This window comes from Pezoporus wallicus, unplaced genomic scaffold (assembly GCF_028554395.1).
Source record: "Pezoporus wallicus isolate ANWC-B61680 ecotype Strahan unplaced genomic scaffold, APGP_CSIRO_Pwel_v1 contig_8542, whole genome shotgun sequence".
In the NCBI taxonomy this organism is placed as follows: domain Eukaryota; kingdom Metazoa; phylum Chordata; class Aves; order Psittaciformes; family Psittacidae; genus Pezoporus; species Pezoporus wallicus.
In genome coordinates this window covers 5097703-5120204 of record NW_026640148.1, presented here as the reverse complement: position 1 = coordinate 5120204, position 22502 = coordinate 5097703, and the positions used below count along the sequence as shown (strand labels likewise).

The 22502-nt window shown below is 38.4% G+C and overlaps 2 protein-coding genes across 3 annotated transcripts; both read right to left on the bottom strand.

Annotated features, from left to right (window-relative positions):
* Positions 1 to 3428: 3428 nt before the first annotated feature.
* Positions 3429 to 11687, bottom strand: ACTR8 (actin related protein 8). Of its 2 annotated transcripts, XM_057417635.1 has the most exons (13): positions 11449 to 11687; positions 11109 to 11279; positions 10049 to 10159; positions 9673 to 9777; positions 8859 to 9032; positions 8222 to 8315; positions 7463 to 7595; positions 6976 to 7129; positions 6373 to 6468; positions 5650 to 5790; positions 4974 to 5238; positions 4495 to 4658; positions 3429 to 3705 (listed from the first exon to the last, which is right to left on the bottom strand). In XM_057417635.1, exons 1-13 carry the CDS (start codon positions 11575 to 11577, stop codon positions 3562 to 3564), a joined length of 1881 nt encoding a protein of 626 aa, XP_057273618.1. In that variant the 5' UTR covers positions 11578 to 11687; the 3' UTR covers positions 3429 to 3561. The 2 variants fall into 2 exon arrangements, with proteins under 2 accessions (XP_057273618.1, XP_057273619.1); XM_057417636.1 differs by lacking the exon at positions 4974 to 5238 and having other exon boundaries at positions 5664 to 5790.
* Positions 11688 to 14305: 2618 nt separating this feature from the next.
* SELENOK (selenoprotein K) lies at positions 14306 to 16427 on the bottom strand. Its single transcript, XM_057417637.1, has 4 exons — positions 16322 to 16427; positions 15753 to 15843; positions 15055 to 15135; positions 14306 to 14402 (listed from the first exon to the last, which is right to left on the bottom strand). Exons 1-4 carry the CDS (start codon positions 16338 to 16340, stop codon positions 14306 to 14308), a joined length of 288 nt encoding a protein of 95 aa, XP_057273620.1. The 5' UTR covers positions 16341 to 16427.
* Positions 16428 to 22502: the final 6075 nt, after the last annotated feature.

Sequence of the window (22502 nt, the reverse complement as noted above, 5' to 3'; positions counted from 1 at the left end):
AATTTCATGTTGGCGCATTTCATTAAATGCATTATGGATAACTTTGGCTCCCAGGAGTATGTTTGTGTCCTTGAATTTGCATTTAAATTGAGAACAGAAGTTGATGTTTCACATTTTTGCTTAATATTTGTAGGAATAGCTGCATGTAAAAACAAGTGTCACTGCCAGTCGCTGTGCAATTCAAGACATGCATTCTAATAGAGACAAGTGATTTTTGCAAGCACTGCTAGCTGCTGCCCTGCTGGCATTAGTCCTAACTATTAGAGGGGGACACTCAGACACAGAAAGGTACATCTAGCAAGTGCTAATAAACTTGCTTAGGTTTATATTGTGAATAAGCAGCACTATTAATTATGTAGGAAGCCATTAATGTTCCTGCTTTAATTAAATTTAGAATTATAGAATTAGATTCTGTAATTAGGTTAGATTACAGAATTCTGAAGGGTTTTTATTACACTGTTGCAGTGGAAGACATAGGATTTGGAATTAGCACAATATTTAGCTGTAAAACTGCTTTATTCAACCAGTGGGCTGCCATGTGAAAGATATGAATGCTTATTTCTCAATTTCGGAAATGGTGTGGGTTTTTGTTATGTCTTGTCTTTTCTTCCTTCCCCCCCCCCCCCCAAATAACTTGGTTTACTTCAGTGAAATCAACATGTAATTTCATCAATGTGAGAATCAAAATGAGCAATATGAGAGAGAGCCTACAGAAAACCTAACAAGTGGTGTGCAGATGAAAGCCAGTGGCTAGTTGAATATTTAGCATTCCTGAGTCAATATTCCATGAAAACTAAGCAGAAACTGCTCAGTGGCTTCTATTGCATTATGTATCATATATATTCAGCAGATTTTCCCCTGTATGTTTGCAAAAATCTTGTAAAAGCAATGCTTTGGAATACAAATACTTGAATATCGATATTCTGTTAAGAAGCAGATGACTTTGGTCTTAGATAACTTCAAGTACACTGGCCTTGGTGCATTTTACCTTTGCTTAGATTTTCAAGGTTTATGCTTAATACAGTAATGCTGCAGTTCAGGAATTATTTATTTTGTTATCAATTGCTCATGGTAAAACTCTAAACAAAAGGAGAGAACAACTGATGATGGAGGTACATTCCAGAAATATGGGAAGAACTTGGAGGCAGCAGATTCAGACCAGTATGCCTTGTTTCTTTCAAAGTAGGGAAGAAAAGTAAATAAATTAGTCAACAGCTCTGTAATTTGCAGTGTGATTACTGACCATTTTTCGTTACCTTTAAGCATTTCTCTTCCATATGCAGACATTTGAAATGCTCATTTCAGTAATCCACTAACTGAACACAGTTTTTTCAGGTGTGCAAGACTTATTTTAATGTGATTGTTCTTTCTCTGTCAGAGATCCTCACAATTGACTCAGCTGGAAGACTTGGGTGTTTTCTCCTTGCTGCTCTACTCATGATTGTGTAACTGCTGCAGGAGCTGCGTCATCACAGATCAAGGTAAGAGCTCTCACTGTTTTTAATTTTAGTATTTCTCCTTTAGTAATTCCTCTTTGAGTTTTGCTGCAAGCATTTTGTTAGATAAGATTATATGTAAGAGACTTATCTTTTAGGTATCATGGTAATAGAAACTCTCAAGTTTCTTTAGGCAACTGCAGATGTGGTTACATTAATGTTTTAGTTTAAATCAGTATTGCACTTTTGAAGGGCATTGCTCACTGGCCTCACTGTGGTTTGGTTCATGTTGCAGGGTGGTTGAGGAGTGCAGCCTTGATTCTCTCGGGTGAAATTAAACTGGAAGATGGACTCTAGTCAATCTAACACAGACCAACCGCTAATGGATGTGCAGGCCACAGGAATGGGGTAGGGCTAAGCTGCAGTAACTCCCTGAAATAGTGTTTCTTGGCCCAGTTGTTTTGCTCTGTAGTCTCTACCATTCTATCAGACCAGGCAGGTCTGGCCTTTTTCCTTCAATGTTTTTTATTTCCCCTAAATGAAGAGTAAATATTTAATCTCTTAAACACTTGTAAAATCAGTGAATCATTTAGAGTGTGGACCATTTTTAGTTAGAACTTTCCTCTTTAGCAAACATCATCTGGGATCATGTGAGCATTTTGGTGTTTAATTTTTCTTTGCTTAGCACATTTTCTCACGGGTTTGGTTTGCAGAATGACTAACATATTAAGTCTGTAATGTAAGGCTGCTCCCTCACTGTAGATGACCTTAAGTTGTTCTAGTACTGAACACTCTTTCTGCTAAACTTACCTGGGGACAGGTAAGTGCAGGTAAGGTGTCCAAGTTGGATCTATTTCATCATGAAGATGGGAATCTAAGCTTTAAATTCTAATTTCAGTTCATTAGTTTTGCTTTTCATACTTTTATACAAAGTTATCTAATTTTTTCCTAGGAAAAAGTAAGAGGCACAGAGCCAGTCCCCCCTCTACTCCCTTGCCATTTTAGAATGCCATTCAAATTGTTCACATTGTTTGTAGAAACACTAATATTTTAAGGGAGCATATGGGGTCTTTTTTGCTAAACAGATTCTTTTAGACACTTTTTTGATCAGGTGCAGCTACAACCACATGTTGAAAGTACTGGCTCTATATCCAGAAGTGTGTTTTCATCATACCGTCCTTTCTTTTTCTGTCAGCATGAGGGCTGCCAGACTGATGTTATGGTTGCCATGTGGGAGAAAAGGAAAATTATTGTAAAAGGTCCTGTAATGTGCTGGTCAATAACCATGACAACAGGACCCTTCATTACAGAAGAAAATCCCCAACAAATAGCACTTCTGGAGGTAAGGATTGGTTGTTGGGAGGAAAAGTCTGTGTACCTGTACCATGGGATTGAGGGTAGTGCTGGATGTATAAAAATGCATCTAGTTCTTCTGGGTGTATTATACTGTATTTATTTTTTTTTAGTAGGGGAAAAAATTAGACAACTACCATGGATAATAAGAAACTAACAAGAGCTTCTGATGTTGAGGGAAGAAAAATACTCCAAATTCTTAAGTCTTTTAACTGAATATAATTTATTATATAAGCAAAATACTAACAACAACTGTAGTCTTGGGTCTCCGTTTCACTTCTTCCATGATGATCTATATAACAATTACATAACTGTTATGCAATAACAATTCCATCTCCTGGCAATATTAGAGTAGGAATCAGAATAAGGCATGAAACCCACAACCTGCACTCTTCAGCTATTGCTTCTGTGTACATGTATGTGGCATGAATCTTGGTTTAACATCTGCCACATCAATATTTTATGCCTTAAATTCCCACAAGATGCAATTCTCATACACAGAACTTGTATAATACGGATATAGTAAATTTGGAGATGACTGAGATACTCTGTACACAGACTTCAGTGCATACAATTCAAAAGGGGAAGGACAGCAATGCTGAAGTAATGTGCATTTCTTGCACCACTTGGAAAAAATAACAGTTGAAGTTAATTTTAATAAAATACAAAAATATCTATCAGCAGAAGATCAACACATCTGCAGTGGAAAAAAGGGGCATCTGGAGAAAGGGATCTTCAGTTAGGCAGGTTCCATTGTAACTGTATCCATTCACTACCATACAAATGCAGCTCGCTCTCGTAACATTCTGACACCAAACCGCTGCCATTCTCGCTGATATATCCACAGCTCCTGAGTTGTATCAAGACAGGCTAAAACAGCACCTCCCTTCCATGCAATTAAGCGGGGATCCATATCCTAAATTTAAAACAGATTGTACACAATCATTGGCCTAAATTTGCATAGTTCTCCAAAGCTGTATGTCAATTTTTCCAACAGAATTCACCTCTTAGGATCTTGAGGAGGAGGATGAGAAAAGAAGTTTTTCAAAATTACCCAGGAAAAAATAATGAGATAAGAATATGGAAAGAATAAAGATGTTTCGAGAAGTCACTATTTAATATGCCTTCTAGGCATGTCACAAACATCCCGCATTCAGCAAGGTAGGCTCTGACATAAACTCCAGTTTTGATTTTACAAATTTGCCTGATTAATGCTAAGTGAAAATGGCTCTTTTAATGCCATCCTTTATTAATAATAATAATAATAAATCATAATGCAATTTCTTGCTGAGCTTTCTTAACTTCAGAGGCCAGACTGTTTCTCTGAAAATATGGCCGTTAATCAAAACTAGTGGTCAATACTAGTAACACTCTTGCTGCACCTCTAACATCCTGCCTGTAAGTGGAGAGTGCTGTGCGCTAAAACCTCTCCTAAATCTCTTCAGATGTTCAACTAATCTGTGGTTTTGAAAGAAGCACAGAATGATAGAAAATAGTTAGGGTTGGAAAGGACCTTAACATCATCTAGTTCTAACCCCCCTGCCATGGGCAGGGACACCTCACTCTAACCCATGTCACCCAGGGCTCTGTCCAACCTGGCCTTGAACACCGCCAGGGCTGAAAGAGTATGTTGTTTTTTTTAATCTTTCAAAGATTTCAACCAATCATAATTTATTAACCATTTAGTTTTCAGTAGACAGTATACCTTGGGTCTTGTGATGACTTCAACATTTTCAACTACTCTTCTGAAAGAAGGTGGCATTTTGTTTAGAATTCGGTGTTGAAGAAACTCTTGAGCTTTATGAAACATGAGTCCTCCTCCCACTACTAAGATAGAGCTGTACATCTTCTTTTTTGTATCATCAGATGCTGGAATGAATGGATATATAGAAATATAACTGGTTTTTAAAGTTAAAATGGCCTGTATTTGTATTATAAAGAATTTAGTGCAAGTCAAAACAGATAGAAAACAATGTTTGCTTTTAAAATTATTTTTCTCTTCCCTGGAGATTCAAAATACTTAGCTCAAGAAACCTCAAAGATGCAAGTATAAGGAATAGTGTAGCTACTCTAGAAATGATAAAAACTTAGGGACATACATCTTAATTCAGTGAAACCTAGGAGGTTACCATGAATCCACACTGACATTCGTATTTTACAGAATTGTACAAGTGGAATTCTTACCACAGCAGTCAATACTATGAAGAATGGCTTTGTCAAGGCCTAAGGCTTTGCCTTCAAACTGAGAAATAGCTGTTTTCCTGGACATGTGTGCTGTTAAAGGTTCCTCTGAATCATTTCCAGACATCATACAATCACTCTGGGAAGATCCTAGCTCTACTTCTTGTGGGTACATCCTCTCTGAAATGTCTGAGGCTTGGCCTCTCAAGTCTCCTTCAAATGCACCAGGCTTTGACATAGATTTTCTATCAGCTGTAGCTTTTGAAGACTTAAAAAAAGAGAAAACAAGGGAAACTATGAAAGATGTAAAAATATCTTCAGCAGGTTAGAGAACAATACAAAGACTTAACTAAATGCCATCTTATTTCCCTTCATAACAGAAATGTTAAGCACTGCATTATTACCTCGTATAATTTGCATTTTAATCTGCACTGTCAAAGTAAGGTTTTATTTTGAACTCCATCAGATTATCAATGCCATAATATGAAGCCCTCAGACTCTGAAAATACACAGCTCTAATTAAAAAGTTGTCTAGACATCCATAATTCCTTAAGTAAGTTTACTCTTTCATGCTCTGATTCAGGTAACAAGCTTTGGTTTCTACGGTGAGCTAGTGAGCTCTTATTTTATTCCCCAATTAAATAATACTTAATGAAAACTAAAATGAGCCTTCACACACCTGCTCCTGTTTACTTTGTGTGGCTACCAGATAATGCTCATCATGAGGATCCTCAGGGTCACCTTGTGACCTGTGTTGCAAAGTTGTCATTTTTTGTCCAACAATTCCAAAAGTTGCAGGATAAAACAGAGCCATTGGAGCCTGAAGAATGAGAGATTTCACATGTGTTTATTCCACAGTTTTACTTTTTTTTTGGCATTTACTGTTAAAAAAAAAACACAAAACCACCCCCAAAAAAAAACAAAAAACAAAACCTTGTTCTATTTTCCCCAAAGTTCAAAATTAAGTATACATTTTTTCATAGAGTTTTGTAAAATGCTTAACTGTCTTCAGCTTTGTGTAATTAAAACCAAAACAAACCCACAAACCAACAAATACACTTGTACATGTACACAATGCCAGATTCTGGTATTGTACAGTAAATAAGTACTCAAATGCAGTTTGTTACCAAAGTAGAATATTCAATGGCGAGCTGAAGCAAAATTATAATTCTTTGCACTTGAAAGATAAATATCTTATTTAGTTGAAGCTACAAGCATTCTAGCTAAAGCTAGTAAGGCTTGTGCACCCACTGTGCTGCATTAGGTGCCTTCATGCATATAATAATTTTAAAACTATCAACAAGTGTATGTTAAGAACAACGCATAAATCATGTAAACTTAATAGCACTGGGCTCAAATGCTGAATATAATTCTTGTAATTAAAAAATACCTAAAAGATCACCTGTAATTTTTCATCCCCTAAACGGAACTGGTACAGCAAAGCTGGAGAATCTGGATGCCGAATTTGGAACTCATGATCTTGCAATCCAGAAATATCCTAAGGTCAAAAACAATGTAGACAAAAATTTTGTGTCTTTTAGATACACATGATCCACTTAAACTGTAGGAACAACAAAGAGTAACAAAACTATTCGGACTATGAATGTAATTTGCCTATTCTTGAATTGTTTGGCTATTTTCCCTTTAGCATGATCTGCCAAAACAACCTTCTACATGCCTAAGCCTCTAAAATGAGAAGAGAAAAAAGAAGAGGGCTGCTGGCCAAGTAACTGAAGTTGAATAACAGTGAATAAGCAGCTACTATCAGCTTCTTTCAGTAATAAGGACAAAGAAACAACCTTTCTAAGAGTTGGGATTCCTTTTAACTAGAAGAAAAAGAACTTTCAAATACTTCAAGTTTAAAGCTTTTCAGACTCTTGTCAGTATTCTACTGAGTAAAATATTACTATTTATTCTATTTATAAGCAATTATAGGCTTACCAAAACCAGCATTCTGTAAAAGAAAAAAAATTACTTGGAGAATACATTACTTTCCCCTTCTCACCTGGTCTAGATGACAAAATGTCTCCTTGAGGTGCTGAAGCAGCAGGCAATCCAACTTATTAGTTAACTGGCAGTCTCTATATGGGAATCCTGCTCGTTGCATAAGCCAGTAAAAACACCTTGAGACATCAGATCCTCCATATGCAAGGCACAGCCTAAAACACAGGGAAGAACAAGAGTATTTTATTTATTTGCTGAAATACTGGCCTTCTACAGTGCGATGCACAGAAATACCAGGAACATTTTAGACATGCTGTGATCATGACTTCCATAAAGTTTGCAGAGCACAGTATCAATTCTGCCCATTTTCTTCTTTTAAAGATGTCAGAATTCTTTAAGGTTCATATTGTAACATGATGACCTTCTTAGATGACTAACAGTAAAAAAACCCTGATATTTATAGAAAAAAAAAAATCTCATTTTTGAAGTCAAATCTTTGGTAAGCACCAAAGTGCATGCTTATATTTATTCTGTGTATTAAAAGATACCTGGTATTGCGATGGGAAACACCATCTTCTACACAGCAAACACTTGTCTTCTGATCTCCCACATCTACAATGCACGCGCTGCTTAAACCACTTCCAAAGGTAGCACAGACAGATTCCTGGTGTACAACAATTCCTAGCAGTGCAAGAAAAAGGTATATCTAATTTATGCAGAGTGCGAGAGCCATGTTGCTGATATTTAAAGGACACATGAATCTCTTTTAAAATCTACATAATAGCCTGACTCTACACAGAGAATCTGTATATTTAGTGAAGATAGGGGTGGGCTTGGAGATTTTTTTGTTGGGTTTGTCCTTAAAAGGCTTGAGAAAAGCTATGAGAAGGGTGGATGCCTGTATTCAAATGTTCTTATTTTTTGTAAGATTAAAGATACTCCTGCCAGACTTTACTTTTTTTTTCCTAGTTTTAATCAAGTATTATTTGATTAAAATGATTATAATTTGATTATCAAATTATATTATCAAATGATAATAATTTGATTATTATCACCTGTAGCATTTTATATATGCCCTTTAAGTAATTATAAAATAAGGTCTAATTTCACCCTCTGCTTTCCTTTAAACCCCCCATTAGACCTGTAAAAGAGTACCAGTAAAAGAGACACCAGTTATGGGAAAAGCAAAATTTGGAAGGTGCTAGTCTCAGCCAAACTGGGAGTGATGTGCAAAAATGTGCCTTAATGGGAAAAAACCTAATCTTTACAGTATGAATCATCAAGTGTTTGCGTATGTATGATTTTACCTGAGAAGCCCATCTTCATTAGGATCATATTCACCAGTTCTTTCACGTGTTGTTTATTATAGATGTCTGGAATCAGTAAAATGCACCTGTAGTACTAAAGATAAGTAAATTAAAGCCAGCTCTCGAATTAAGTTGCTCTTTACATTCTTGAATACCCGATTCTAAGGAAGAAAGCGTAATACACAAGTTATTAAAAGAAGTGAAATTACGGAAAGGGAGAAGATTTTTATTACTTTAAAAAATGAGTTCAAAGGAAGTACCAAGTTAAGCGTTTACAGGCCACTAAAATGTTCAGAAGCACATCAGATATGAGAAAACATCTACTTGGCAAGGACAATAAATTATGCAAGTATTAGGCAACCATTCCTTGGTTGCATTCTTTACGTTCAATGCAAAGGAAAAAAAGAACCAAACCAAACAGACTAAGACTGAAACCTCCTTGCTAGAAGTTCTATTAACAATTCTTATCATAAAGACATGGACAAAATTCCAAATTAAGTCTTAGGAACCATGCTCAACAGCAGAAATAATTTATTTCTTAAGAAAACCATCAGTAAGAGGTACCAATTACAGCAGGTTGCTTCTCTGTTATACTAAAATTTGCAGAACTGGATACATGAATGTGTTCACAGCTCACCTTTAGGTCTTTCAATGGTATTTCCAGATATTTTTGTATTGCATGTGACCATATAACTTCAAGGTCTGCTAATACTGCAGTGAGGGAGCCACCAGGTCCTGGATGGAGATTCAACTGCCCTCTTCTAATAGGCCAATGTATATTGTATGAATCTAGTGGATTAACATACAGTGCCTGAAAATAAGAGATGATATTCCACACATTGCTGTTCCCCACATATTAGTATTAAATACTACAGAAATATTTCAGAAGCAGATACAAGACATACAGTAGCAAGATGAAACAGCAATACAGTAGATTTCTTTTTAACAGGGCCTGATTATGAGGCTGTAAATAAAAAAAAGACATTAAATACATGGTTTAAATCATTTGAATGTTCATATCCATGGACATTTACTGAGCATAATGGTATATTTTTCCATTATGTGAAATTAGTAATTAAAATAATTTAAAGACTCTTTTAAGCTCATGAATACCTAATTACTCAGCAGTGATTTCATGTACTGATCCTTTAATTAGTTTCTTGTGTTTTCTCTGAATTGTACCAAATGGGCAAAGTTCTAGCCTAGTCCCTGTGGAAACACTGATTTATAGCAGTAAAGGATACAGGACACATCTTAGGCAAATGGGGGAAATTGTCTCATCTTGTTGAATGTTAATAAATACACTGTTAGACCATAGTAAGTTTCTCCTGTATTGCTTGACTGAATTTCTGTGTTTTTCAACACATGCTAACAAAGCAAACTACTACTGATTACACAGCTGCATTAAAATACAATATGGAGCCTCATTTCAGCAGGAAAATGAATCTTACCTCTTCTCCTACCAAAAATTCAGGATGATTTGATGTGTTTGTCCACTTGGCCCCAGAACTGTGATCTAAAATAGCTGGCCGCATCTGTCTATTGTATGACCTGGCCTGAAATGTCATCAAAGCAAATGCTGTTGACAAGTATTTTACCAGTCACTTTTTATACATGAAAGAACAAAGAAACATCCCTCCCGAGGGCAGCCCTCGAAGAACCATTTTAGATATTAATTTTATCAGACCTTCAGAGTTCAGATCTTCACACAACAGCACTATCTGTATTTGCTGCATAAAGGGTATCAATGCTTGTCCACCAGGACACAGCATCACACCAAATAGCTTCACAAATGAACAATTTAACAAAATGTTAAGAATGAGTTACCTGATCAGGTGACACTGGTATGCGCCTCGCGCCGTTTGACATCTTTTTGGACCATATTGCTTGGTCCACCATTTTAAGGCCATTTTGTCTCTGCTCAGTACTTTCAGGTTTCTAAACAAAACCCACAAATATGCAGTGTAAGTACTTGCTTCCCAGCTACATGTCAGTACACTGGTAATACTAAAGCTCTTATTAAACAGTTAAATCATTACTGTAGTCGATAGACAGTAGAAAATACAGAGGTTCTACAATGTAAAAAAACCCATGTTTATTTTAAAGAAACTCTTTCAAACTAGAGTTCCCAACAGCTATTTTTCTAAGTCACTTTGAATCTTTTAATTGATTTTAATGGCTGCTAAACTTTATCTCCAGAGTATCGCACTCAGGACACTCTCTATTTAAGTACAGAAATATTAAGTAAGAGGAAAAAAATGTTTAAATAGATCCCAATTATTTTAAGGTGAGGTTTAATATTACAGACATTAATTTGACTATTTTTTACAAATTCAAATTATGAGTAAGATCACCACATATATTTTCTGAGCAGGTTGGACTAAGATGACTTGCTGTATTATCGTAGTTACAAATCTACTTGTCACCAGCACACTCAAAAACAGAGGTGTCCAATTCTAGTTCTACAGCTAGCATTCTATGAACTGAAATACTGTGTGTGATATGAGACCATGGAGCAGAGAAATCAATGTGTACTCAACCTATCAATTTATTAGATTTAGATTGTGAACAAATTAAATAAAATGCTTAGACTGGTACAAGTCTATGGAAGGTGTCCCTGCCCCTGGCAGGGGTTTGAAATTAGATTATCTTTAAGGTCCTTTCCAACGTAAACCATTCTAGGATTCAATGGCTTCAGTAAAGTGGCATCTACTGCATATTAAAAGGGGGAAAAAATTGTCTTGGGACAAATCCGTCTTTTCTGGAAGTACATAATGCACAAGGGGAAGACACACACTGCACAACAGAAGATGCAACGGAAATAGGGCATTAAAATACACGTTTTCGCAAGCTCGGTGTACGCTGTCACCGGTGTGCGGCCGCTTACATTGAGTCCGTCCCTAAGGAGCCAGCTGTCCCGGTAGGTCGCCTGCCCCTGCTGCTTGTGCCGCCGCGCGATAACATGGGGAATGCCAACGGGAAGCGTGTCCGTGGCTCTCCCGAGCCGCAGGGTGGTCGAGCCGGGGTGTATCACCACGATGAAGTTGCTCTGTATTTGCTGGAACCACGACAACGCGGGCGGGAGTGAGCCGGTGCGTGCACCAACCCGCACCCAGACCTTTAAAAGGCCGAGCCCAGGCCCCGCTGGGCCCGCCCCAGTGCAGCCATCCGGCCTGCCGGAAGGGAACACCGCCCCGAGGAGCCGCCGCTCTGCAGCCGGGCCTCACCTCCTGCAGGGACTCGGGCACGGCGGCGGGGACGATGGGCCGCTTGACGCCGCGTTGCTCGCGCTCCCGGTCGCGGTCCCGTTCCTTGTCCTTCCCGTTCTCCGCCTCGCCCTTCTCCGCCTGGGTCATGCTCGCCGCCGGGCGGAAGCCGCTTCTCAGAGCGTCGAGTGGCGCTGTCAAGCCTGCGCGCGCGGCGGAAGCGGGCGGGCGTGAGCGTGGCACCGCCCCTCAGGCAGGTACCGCGGGGTGCCCCGGGGGTCTTCAGCGCTGCTAACCCTGAGCCGCCTCGGTTCGCAGCGGGGCGGGCAGCGGCGGCGGCGCTTGCGGTTCCCCCGAGCTCTGCGGTGAGGGCACGGGCGGCGGTAAGCGGAGAACCCGAGGGGGGCCGCCGTAGGAGGTCGGACCAGGCAGCAGCCGAAGCTGCCAGCTGGGCTGGTCCCGCGGGTGGGGCGGAGCAAGGAGGGCGCGGTCCGCCAGCTACCTAAAAACACGGCGTCAATGGAACCACCGTAGTACTGCGATAGGTGTGGTACATGTGTTAAGAAATAACGGTGACTACCTGTGCACCAGCGATCACTGTGTGGGAAGTTCCTCGATGAACTATGAAGATGTGGCGTCTGTTGGACTGAAGGCAATTTGAAAGACAGTGACTTTGTGCTGGCTGCCTGTAAAAGCAGCAGGAGGCAGCGGTGGGGTGATTTCACCAAGCCAGCTAATTAGCAGATGTATATGCTAACCAAAAGGCATTGTTGGATGTTACTAAAGAGAATATTAGAGAAGTGTAACTAGAAAAATTGCAGTGGCACTTTTGTAGAAGATAATTTGGATTCTTGGTAGCCAATCTTTTTTCAAATAGATACTGCCTAAACAGAAAACCCACCCCGAGCCCCAAGACCAGCAGTAAAAACTCCCATCCTGAAATGGAGCAAATTACTTAAAAGGTAATTACTGTTTAAAAGAAATTCTTCTGTGTTAGCACTTGGTATTTGAGTTTACTGGTACTTAAGTTTTTCTTCATGTAAGAAAAGCAAAGCCTTAATTTAATTGAGAAAAGTCTTGTGCAGCAAATGGGCTTTTATGGTGGGGTGTTTATAATGGAGAAGGAAGCTGCTTCAAGAGGTGCTTATGAACCAGGTATGCTGTAAAACCCTTTATGGCCCTTAAGGAAGTGAGTTTGTGGAATGCATGGATTGTAAAAGTTATTTGTGAGTTGCATTTTAAAAGTGGTTTTAGGTTATTAATACCATAAAAATACAGAATGTTAGTACTGACAAAAAATAAATACAAAACCTATTGGGAAGCATTTCTTTGACTCGAGGGACCTTCTGTAGCAATTACGTGTTCTTCCTCATTTGAAAAGGGTTTTCTGTACTTCAGACAGATTTTTCTAGGAATGATGTCACAAGCCAAATTATTTATTACTTTGCAGCTACAGTAAAATACTCAGAAACTATATATACAAAGACTTCAGACAGTAAACACATATTTAATGAAACTGGTTCAGTTACACTGGATCCTTGAAGGAGTTCCCAGTGCAACTTCATTAATCTGTTTGTATCACAGAACAGTTTCCAGTTTAGACATGCACATTCACAACATTCAAGCTCATTTGGTCCACTGCTAAACTCTTCTTCCGTTTCATCTTGCAAATGTGCATGCTTTTGCTTGCCTCTTCAGCAAGTGTTTACCTAAAAGACAAAGTAATTACAGTAGCTTTAAAGGCCTTTATTTGTGAGATAAAACTATGTAAGAAATATTTTTTAAAATAAAATCCTTCTTAATTTAGCTAAATGAGACACACTAAAGGCTTGCAAACTTCTATTCCTGAGCAGGTTACACAGTGCTGGTATTACCTAAAAACTCTTCTGGCAGCCTTTGCTAGCCTTATGTCTTGTCAGAAAGAAAAAAACCCCAAACATCGAAATGAAAAAAAAAAAAAATCATGGAAAGCAGCTTATCCTTCTTCTAGGGAACTAAAGTCCTGGTGCATGTGCTTTTTGGAATATGAACTTTTCCCTACAGGATTTACAGGTATTAACCACCTGCATGTGTTTGCTTTTTTCTTTTCTTGTAACTTTTGTTATGGTAACAATGGGGAGTGGTTCATGAGACAGAAGGATTGTTTACAGAAGTCTTAAAGTAAATTAAACTATACTATACATGCATCCAGTGTTAGATGAATATTAGCCAAGCTAATAAACCACAATTAAAGTTCAGGCAGTTATAAGAAATACAAAGACCAGGGCTTTTTACCTTTTTTTTTTCTTGCCCCCCCTCCTCCTTTTAAGCAACTCTGATTTATATGCTCTGATTAATATGCTTTATTCAATTTAGTAGAATTGAAGATTTGCATAGCTGTATCACAGTAACAGAAAAAAAAGATTTCTACTAATAGACCTTTAACAACTTCATTAATTTCTTCCTTTCCTATTGAGAAGCATCTAGTTTAAGCAAAAAACCTCATGCGTCATATGATAAGTATCAGAAATGCAAACAAAGTTTCAGTCACTATTGTTGTGGACAGGACTTGTCATTTTGTTGGCTGCAAATTTAAAGTTATAAATATTTTTACCAGTGTTCAAAAATTTTTGCTGTACTTCATATATCCATTTCTATGCAATTAAAAGTAGAAGCTCAATGTTCTGAGCCAAAACCTTCTACTCTCCCTTCTCTCTCCCCGCCCTCCTTTACTGAAAGTACCTAACCACTTTGATTCTCTTCCCAGTTTGGTAACTTTTGCAAAAGGGAGGACAAATGGAGGACTCCGTTCTACCTTAATTTTCAATTACCACTGTTATTAAAAAATAAACACCAAACCAGAAAACAAAGTTCAAAGCAGGATACAGCAGATTTGGAGTTACCTTCCTCATCCACCTCCAGCCATTGGTGGTGGACTGGGGCCTCCAGCCCAGTGATTTATCTGACCCATCCTACGGCGAGGAAGTGCTGGGGGCCTGAAAAGAAAGCAAGAAGAACATCTATTTAATCAGCACTGAATTGTTAAACTAGAAATAGAAGAACACTGTCTCTAAATGATGGTAATAAAAAAATCTGAACTCTGGAAGAGTTGTTTAGGCTTCATGTGAAAAGCTGTAAATTTAAATCCCAGCCCCTCACAAAAATTCTCATATGCAAACTATTCTAATTACTTCTCTGTCTCTGAAGATAAAGCTGTGGCTACGTGAGCCTTTTACAGAGTCTTACAAAAAAAAAAAGACAGACAAGCCATTAGAAAACATCATACCTATAGTGTTTATAGAAGTTATATTCCTATAACTGTTTTGCTTTATCTGTAGGTAATCCAGTACATGATTGTTTTAATGTAAATCAAATGCTGAATATAAGCAAGTGTAACAAAAAAGAATGCAACACAGATGCATACTGTCTATTAGGCAGGTCTGAAAAACAGTTTCAGTGCGAGTTAGACTATAACACTATTACAGCTACCCAAAGCTACCCATTTTATCAGTGAGTTTCAGACAAAATACTGCAGATAACATTTTAGTCTTACATGATCCAATTCGATGATAACTGTAATCTGAATATGTGTCACTTTGCTAAGATAAATCAGAAAAAAGTAGAACTAGTGTGAACATGAAAGAATACCCTCTGCCATCATTGTTTCCTGAATAGGAGGATGATGTGTAGCCTCTTCTTCTCAAATCTGGATGAATAATGCTCTGGAAACTGAAAAATAAAAACAGGTGTTGGGTGAACTGATTGCTCGATATAGTTTCTGAATTTTTTGGCTGTGATATACGAAATGGCCTGAACAGTAAGTAGTGTTCAGGAGTGAACAGCATTATCTTTTCAAGATCACCGCTGTTTAATAAATTTGGCAATTTTTCTCCTACATGTGAAAAGAAAATCTGAATTAATTCTAGATTATACTCACTTAAACTAGAAAATCACAAATTTTTCTGATTACTGATGTGTCATTATTTTTACATTGCCAAAATCTATTGTCAGTGGTAGAAAATCTTAAAATAGTATCTTAATTATTTGACCACCTATTAGAAACTGTTTTAACAAAACCATATGCTTTTGATTTTTTGCACTATTAAAATGGAAGAAATGTCAAGACAACTCATCTGGAGTGACAATAAGCTAGCATCACTTTTTGCTAAATATACTCTAGGGGGTAATAACTAAAGACACACTAGAGTAGAGCATGTGTTTTATGGACAGTCAATACAGAACACTGAAGCGTAATCTGACGTTTTTATTGCTGTTACGTACAGCACTAAGTAGCTTCTACATAGAACACGTCTGAAACCTCACCAAAAGGATTAATTGCTACTTACAACAGAACCACAAAATCTGCTATAGACCAGAAGAAATCTGTTATAGATGACAATCGCCAAGGAGCCCGGCTCCGGTTGTCTAAAACTTGTCCTGCAACACATCAAAGCACATATGAGCCACGGATGAGTGTATGACAGCGTATGGTGTTTTACACCGCAACGTATCTGTCCATTCTGGCGCTGACACGGGGCTAGAGGTGGAGAACGCGCCCTTCGTTGGCAGCGACGGGAGGTTTAGTTCCCTGCCGGGTGTCGTCCCAAGTACTTGAAATAACCGGATCGCTGCCGCCACCACCCAATACTGTACGGGTGAACCTACTCGTACGGTCTCTGCTTCCCTGTCTGCAGTCGGAGTGCCTCCCATTTACGCTTCGGAGGTTTACGGAACACATTCAGGAGCCCTTTAAGGGCTGCTCGGGAGCACGTACGGGCTCGAACGCAGACTGCAGGGCTGATGTGGCAGCGGGAAAGCTGCTGGGCTCTCCCCACCGGCGGCGGTGCGCCTTGACAGCGCCCTGCGAGCGCAAACCCGGACTCCCCTCCACCCTCCGCCACACGCCGCCGCTCACCGTTAGAGATGTATACCATGGCTGCGGCCCCCAGCGCTGCCGCGTCACCTGTCCGCGGCCGCCCTACGCCTGCGCGGGCGGGAGACGCATGCCCAGACTTGCCGCGGGCCGGAGCCTCGCTTCCGCCGGGCGGGGCTGAGGGGAAAGAGGCGGGGCGGTGTCGGGACGGGCGGTGCTTGCTGCCATGGTTCCCGTGGGCCAGCGGCTGCCCCCGGTTCCCCCTTCTTCGGTCCCAGCAGGGATCGTTGTGGCGGCAGGAGCCTGTTAGTGCTGTGCTGGCCGCGTTCAGGTGCGGAGGCTACTCCCGCAGAGAGGGCGGTTCTGGTTCGCTCCCGTAGTGTGTTTGTTGCAGTGCTTACATCGCTGTGTAGTGCTGCATCGGGGCTGTCGTGCTGTTCCCGAAAACTATGTTTTCCAATAATAGCAGGAAACAGTAGGCGTAGTTAGTAGTGTGCCTGGGACATTTCCATAAAAATTGGAACTCTTGGGGAGCTTCTGCCGGGCCTCAGACAAAAGCCCGTGCTTTGTGTTGGGTCGCTGCTTCCTTTATTTGTTGAAGGGTCTTGTCTACCCCCATGGCTTTCTCTCATGGGCTATTGACAGTGGTAACTCACTGTAGTAATATTAGAAATATAACCAAATGCAGATAATTATTTAAAACTGCTCTCCAGAGGCAACTTTTACTCCTTTTATGTAGCAACATGTATATGGCAGGAATGTTCTGCCCAGAGTGTTTGCTTATTTTATTTTTATAAACATACTGTCCTGCAAATAGTGGCTAGCATTTCTTATGGAGAACCTATGCTTGTAAAGTTGGAGGTAACTATGTGCTATACAGGCAAATTTAATGTGATGCCTTAGCATTTTTAATTTTTTTTTATTATTAATTTAAAGCAGTAGAGAGGAATGTGCAATTCTGCTGGGAAACAGAATTAGTGAAAATGAGTAGAAAAATATTTTATTACTGCCTTTGCAAGACCTGTCTTTTCCCTACAATGATAACGTAATCTTTTGCTAAACCTCTTAACACAAAGTGTTGTCTGAAGTTGAAATATAAGTAATATAAGGTCTCTGATAATCTAGTTCTTCCCTAGTAAAGAAATTGTTGCAACTGACAGGTGTTTATAAATATCATATGTTTCAGAAATAAACACTTGGAAGAGAATGAAAGTGACTGTGAAAGAAAAGTGTAACTGTGGGAGAGTACGAGGGCCAAAGTGAGTTTAACCTCGATGAGCTGGCCTTGTGTCCTTGAAGTGGAGGAGGGCAGGAGAAGAAGGACCTTGCAGTGGAAAGAAGAATCTCGGCTAACGACTGGAGGAAAGTGTGGATAGCAGCATTGAACCAATCAGTATAGCAGTAGAAGCACATGAACACAAGGTAGTAATGGTAGTATAAAAAGCCCATTAGCGAAGCAGCATAGGTCTTTGGCCTGTACCCCACCAGAGTCCGTGTTGTCAATCTCAACATGTAACAACACACAGAAAATAAATATTTGTCATCAGTATAGGAGCGAGGTAATATACCACTTAATAAACTGGGAAATACAGAAGCCTTTAGGAGATAGTGGTTGCTACACAGTGCATAATGGGCATAAACACAGGCAGTATGTTAAAATTATTCAGGGACAACACCTATCTTTTTTCTGACTTTGTTGTGTCTATGATGATTTTTTATTTTTTTTCTTTCAAGTAACAGTTGAGTGTAATCATATCAGTTTCAGTTTATGAATTCCAAAACACAGCCTACATAGGTGGGGAAGAAGGCCAGATTTAGTCAGTAAGTCCTTTGAACATTGTAGGTTCTCTATGAAATCAGGTAAATGGAACAATAAACTGGAAGATATGTACTTTTACTTTATGGAATGCATAGTAGATCTGATACTGTGTGTTAGATGACACTGTTATATAAATGCTAAGCTTATACAGAAAGTGAAAATACTACTTTAAAAAGGTATTGTCAAATTATAGAAAAATAACTACCCAGGGAAAGTATGTAACAAATGCATACCTTTAGTATGCTAACATGTAAAAACAATAGAATCTTGTTTTTAAATTCTTTTCATCAATATGTTTTGTTTTCTTTTCACTAGGCTTTGAGACAAAACAGCAAATTAACTTACATTTAAAGAACTATTGCACAAGCAGATACAGCATGTACCAAGGAGAAAAATAAAACAAGGGAGGATGGCAAGGGAAGATAATGGCGGTAAGCAGAGATAAAGGAGATAGTGTAAATTTTGTGATGTATTGAGAACACACACAAACTGACTCCTGCTAGTATAAAAACAATTGTCAGAGTCTAAACATTTCACTGTACTTTAGACAGAAACATAATAGTGAACCTGAATATGAGCAGGTAGCTATTCCACCTGAAGTCATGCTCTGTATGCAGCTGATGTTGTCCTGCATGAATTAATGTAATAGTAATAAGAGTTTGAAAAAGTCATTCCCTTTTTAATGTATTATCTTTCAGAGGGAATGTGTTAATCATGCGGAAAGAACAATGTGTTATTTGTTTTCCAAATGACAAAAAGCCATAACCAAACCCAAGCAACAAAGATAATGATGAAAGGGTTAATTTTTTTTTAGTTAATTTTTTTTAAGTAAAATAATATGTGAGATGGTTTATTTAATAATAAAGTAATAATAAGTATTTTCTCAGTGCCCTAAAATTATATAATTAAAGTTAAAACTTTCTCTGTAAAGTGTATTTTTTGTCAATGAAATGAAAGAAAATATAAAAATACTTTTTCTATGGAAAGTACTTGTGTGTATATATTCCTAACACAGTTTTAATTGTCCAAGAAAGCACGTATAGGTACTTAACAGTGGCAAAATAACCAACCGATGCATAAAATGATACATGAAAATGTTAGTATTTTTAAAGTACTTGCATATGTATTATTTATTTAATTTGATATCCAAGTTTTAGACATGAACATGTGAGATTGAAAAGGTGTGGTTAAAAAGCAGCAGTAGTGTTGCATTATCAAGCTTGGTATCAATCCGCCTGTCTTCGGGTCAGGGATGGAGTAGAGAGAGGAATAGGAAAGTAGTCATTCATGTGCATTTGGAGTTTGTGGAACCACATCCTACAGTCAGGACAGCAGCTGTGGATATAGTTCTGGTGGGAGCTCATTACTGGTGGCATCCCACTCTGAGCACCTGCTAAGGACAGGGCGGGTGTGTCTAGCTGTTGCTACTTAGGTCCTTCAGTGACCTGCACCTTTGCTTCCAGTCTGCCTGCCTGATGCTGGGAAGTTCAGAGGACTGCAGCTGCAGTGCATCTGTACTTAAGGAGAATCAGCAGAAGACAGCGTTTTGAAAGGCAGCAAAAGAAATACAAAACAGTTGAGCTGCCCATCTGAAGGTGGGTACCATGAGGAAAAGAGCCAGGCAGTCGTTGGTGCATAAGAGCAAAAAGATAACATCAATGCTATTTGGAAACTGGTGAGATTTGATCATTTGATGGCAGGTAAAGTAAATACTGTAGGACGCTATGAAGAGTACTGTAGGCCATGTATTAAGCAATTAAAAAATACCAATACTAAATTGGTTTTTCCTTTTTAATGCAATCTGAACTCTTGGTGGAATACCTTTTGTTGTTAGGTGGTTTGCCATTTTAAGCTCTATTCTAGATGTACATATTAATAGTTTGATTCCTTGTGAATCGTGTATTTGGGTTTCAGTACGTAAGTACTGATTTCTGAGCAACATGTTACTGTGCTTTGGTAACTTTTTCCATTTTTTCATTAAAAAGTAGCAAAACCACTGGTCAGCTATTCCTGTAGCATTTTATATACTAAGGGACAAACTTTTAGTTGTGATGCAAGAGAATTAAAAAATGGGTGCGTAGAGAAGTGGTGATACAGCATGCACAGGGTTTGTACTCTCTAAAATTTATGCTACATTTTTAATATGAATGTTAAATTAAACACTAAACTGTGGGAAGCTTGACTCTGCTGCCCTAAGGAGGATTCGCACATTAGAACAGCAGAAATAGAAAAGATCTTTTTTTGCTGGACTATTATGTTTGGGGGTTTTTTTTGGTGTTTGTTTTTTTTTTTCATAGTGATTATCATGTTGCAGCTTTATATAATTCAAATGGAAACATTCAAAAGGTTTTTTTAATCTTAAATTATTCATAGAAGACCTTATTGTCATGTAGCATTTGTCTTACACACACCAGAATTAATAATGTATGTATGACAGTGAAAAGGTCTTCTAAACCCCAGTTTATAAATGTAGAACATTCATTGCAACATTAACAGAAAACTCAGGAGATATTTCACTGAGTTTGTTTTGTTTTTTAAATACCTTTTATAAGAGGAGTTAAAATAATGTGCTGTTTGTGGAAGAGGTGAAACTCAATTTTTAGAACTAAATAGGTTGATTTTAATGTCAGAATTTTCATCAGAACTTATCTGCTTAAAAAAAAGGCTTCCATTCTGAATGATTGGTTGAAGACCTATCAGGATTTTTTATTCGTTGGTGCCCCCAGGCAAGGATATCCTTATGTACTGGGGGGTTTGAGTTAAAGGTATATGGTGCAGATTTCAGCTAAGAGATACATTTTGCAAAACCATCAGCTTTGATCTCAGCATAAAATCAGGTCAAGAAAATAAGCACATAATTCTGTCAACTATTCCCCTCCCACCTCCCCTGCTGGAACAGAGATTGGATGTTCTAATAATAGGATTTCTCTGCAAATTGTTTTTTTTTTTAATACTATTTGTTGATATCTGAATGATGGGGCTTTAGTGCAAAATCACTACAGTTAACAGCTTGAAAGCAAATATATGCTGGAGAAATGCCAAAGGACTGTTTTAGCATTTTATGTTTCTTTAGATAACAGCATATCCCTACATAGAGAAAGCCATAACTGTCTCTTCCAAATTCTTCTTAATAACAAAGACTTCGGCCCTCAGTAGAAGGAAATAGTTGGTTCTTAATATAAAGTTGTATGAGAGTCTAGAAAGAAACTTTGATACTCCTTTATGCAGGGTGACTAGTGTGTTACGTCTTCAGGCAGAGAAAGTGTGTTCAGCAATTGATGGAGAAATACTCGTTTCTTGCACGGTTATTGAGTAGTGGTGATAACTTTGAATATCCATCAGGTGGCAGTGTAAAGTGTGAAATAACGCTACCTGCTTTGTTGAGTTACTCTGCGAACTACCAAGTTAGTCATAACATATTTGGCTTCTCTATGACACAAAAATCCTTGTCACTAGAATGTACATAATGCAGAATTGTCAGATTTGCACTGGATTAAGGACCACTGTTGAATACGTGGATGTATAATGATTCGGGAATTTGTTAGAAGTCTCAGATTGGTAGAGTTTTGGGTGAGCTTTAAAGAAATGCTGTATATTTACATTTGTTTATTAAATAATGGGAAAGATTGGGGGGATTTGTCGTTTTTGATTGTTTTTGTTGGCTCCCTCCCAGTCTGGGAAGAAGCTGAGAACTCTGCTGTGGAATAGCAGACTTCCTATTTTGTTAGTGGTACTGTTGGCAATTTTTTGGTATAAGTGAAAAAAGGTTAACACAAGTAACAATGACCTTTTCAAGTACAGTGGGTAGGAAAAATAATGGAAGTAACAATGACCTTTTCAAGTATAGTGGGTAGGAAAAATAATGATCATCAGATGGGTCAACTGATGTCAAAAATCACATCCTCAAATGTACACAGGAAGTTACCGGCAAAGCCTGAAACAGATCTGACTTTCTTATTCTCATACCTGTGTTATTTTCCTGAGGATATGTTTGTAGGTAGAGGAAACAAAAGCAGTATTTCTGTTAGTATTTTGGTTTAAGGCAAATATCCTTTGCCTTATTAGGCTTTCTGCTAATGCATGAGAATTTTGATTTGTCACGTACCTTACGAGACTGGATTGTGAGTGTATGCACACATGCAGTACCTGCTTTTGTTCTTCCTACTCTTTTTATGAGCTCCTTTAAAAATAATGAGCTTTCTGTTTAATGAAAGGTAAAATTTAGCGCAATGAAATTTGAAGGATAAATGTTCAAGTTGGGGATTATCCTTTTGTGTTACTGTTCCTATATTTTTAAACGGTTTTTGTAAGGTTAGCTTGGAAGCACATGGCTATTTCCATTTCCTAATTTAATTTCATATCAAATATATCATTATCCCATTGTAGTATCCTTAGAAATTAAAA

Excerpts from the sequence above, each read along its gene's own strand:
- ACTR8 (XM_057417635.1), bottom strand. The coding sequence starts at position 11,577 with ATGACCCAGGCGGAGAAGGGCGAGGCGGAGAACGGGAAGGACAAGGAA. Across the intron at positions 5,239-5,649 it reads CACAAAGTAAACAGGAGCAG|TCTTCAAAAGCTACAGCTGA; the intron begins GTGTGTGAAGGC and ends TCTTTTTTTAAG. Across the intron at positions 3,706-4,494 it reads AAGTCATCACAAGACCCAAG|GATATGGATCCCCGCTTAAT; the intron begins GTATACTGTCTA and ends TTTTAAATTTAG.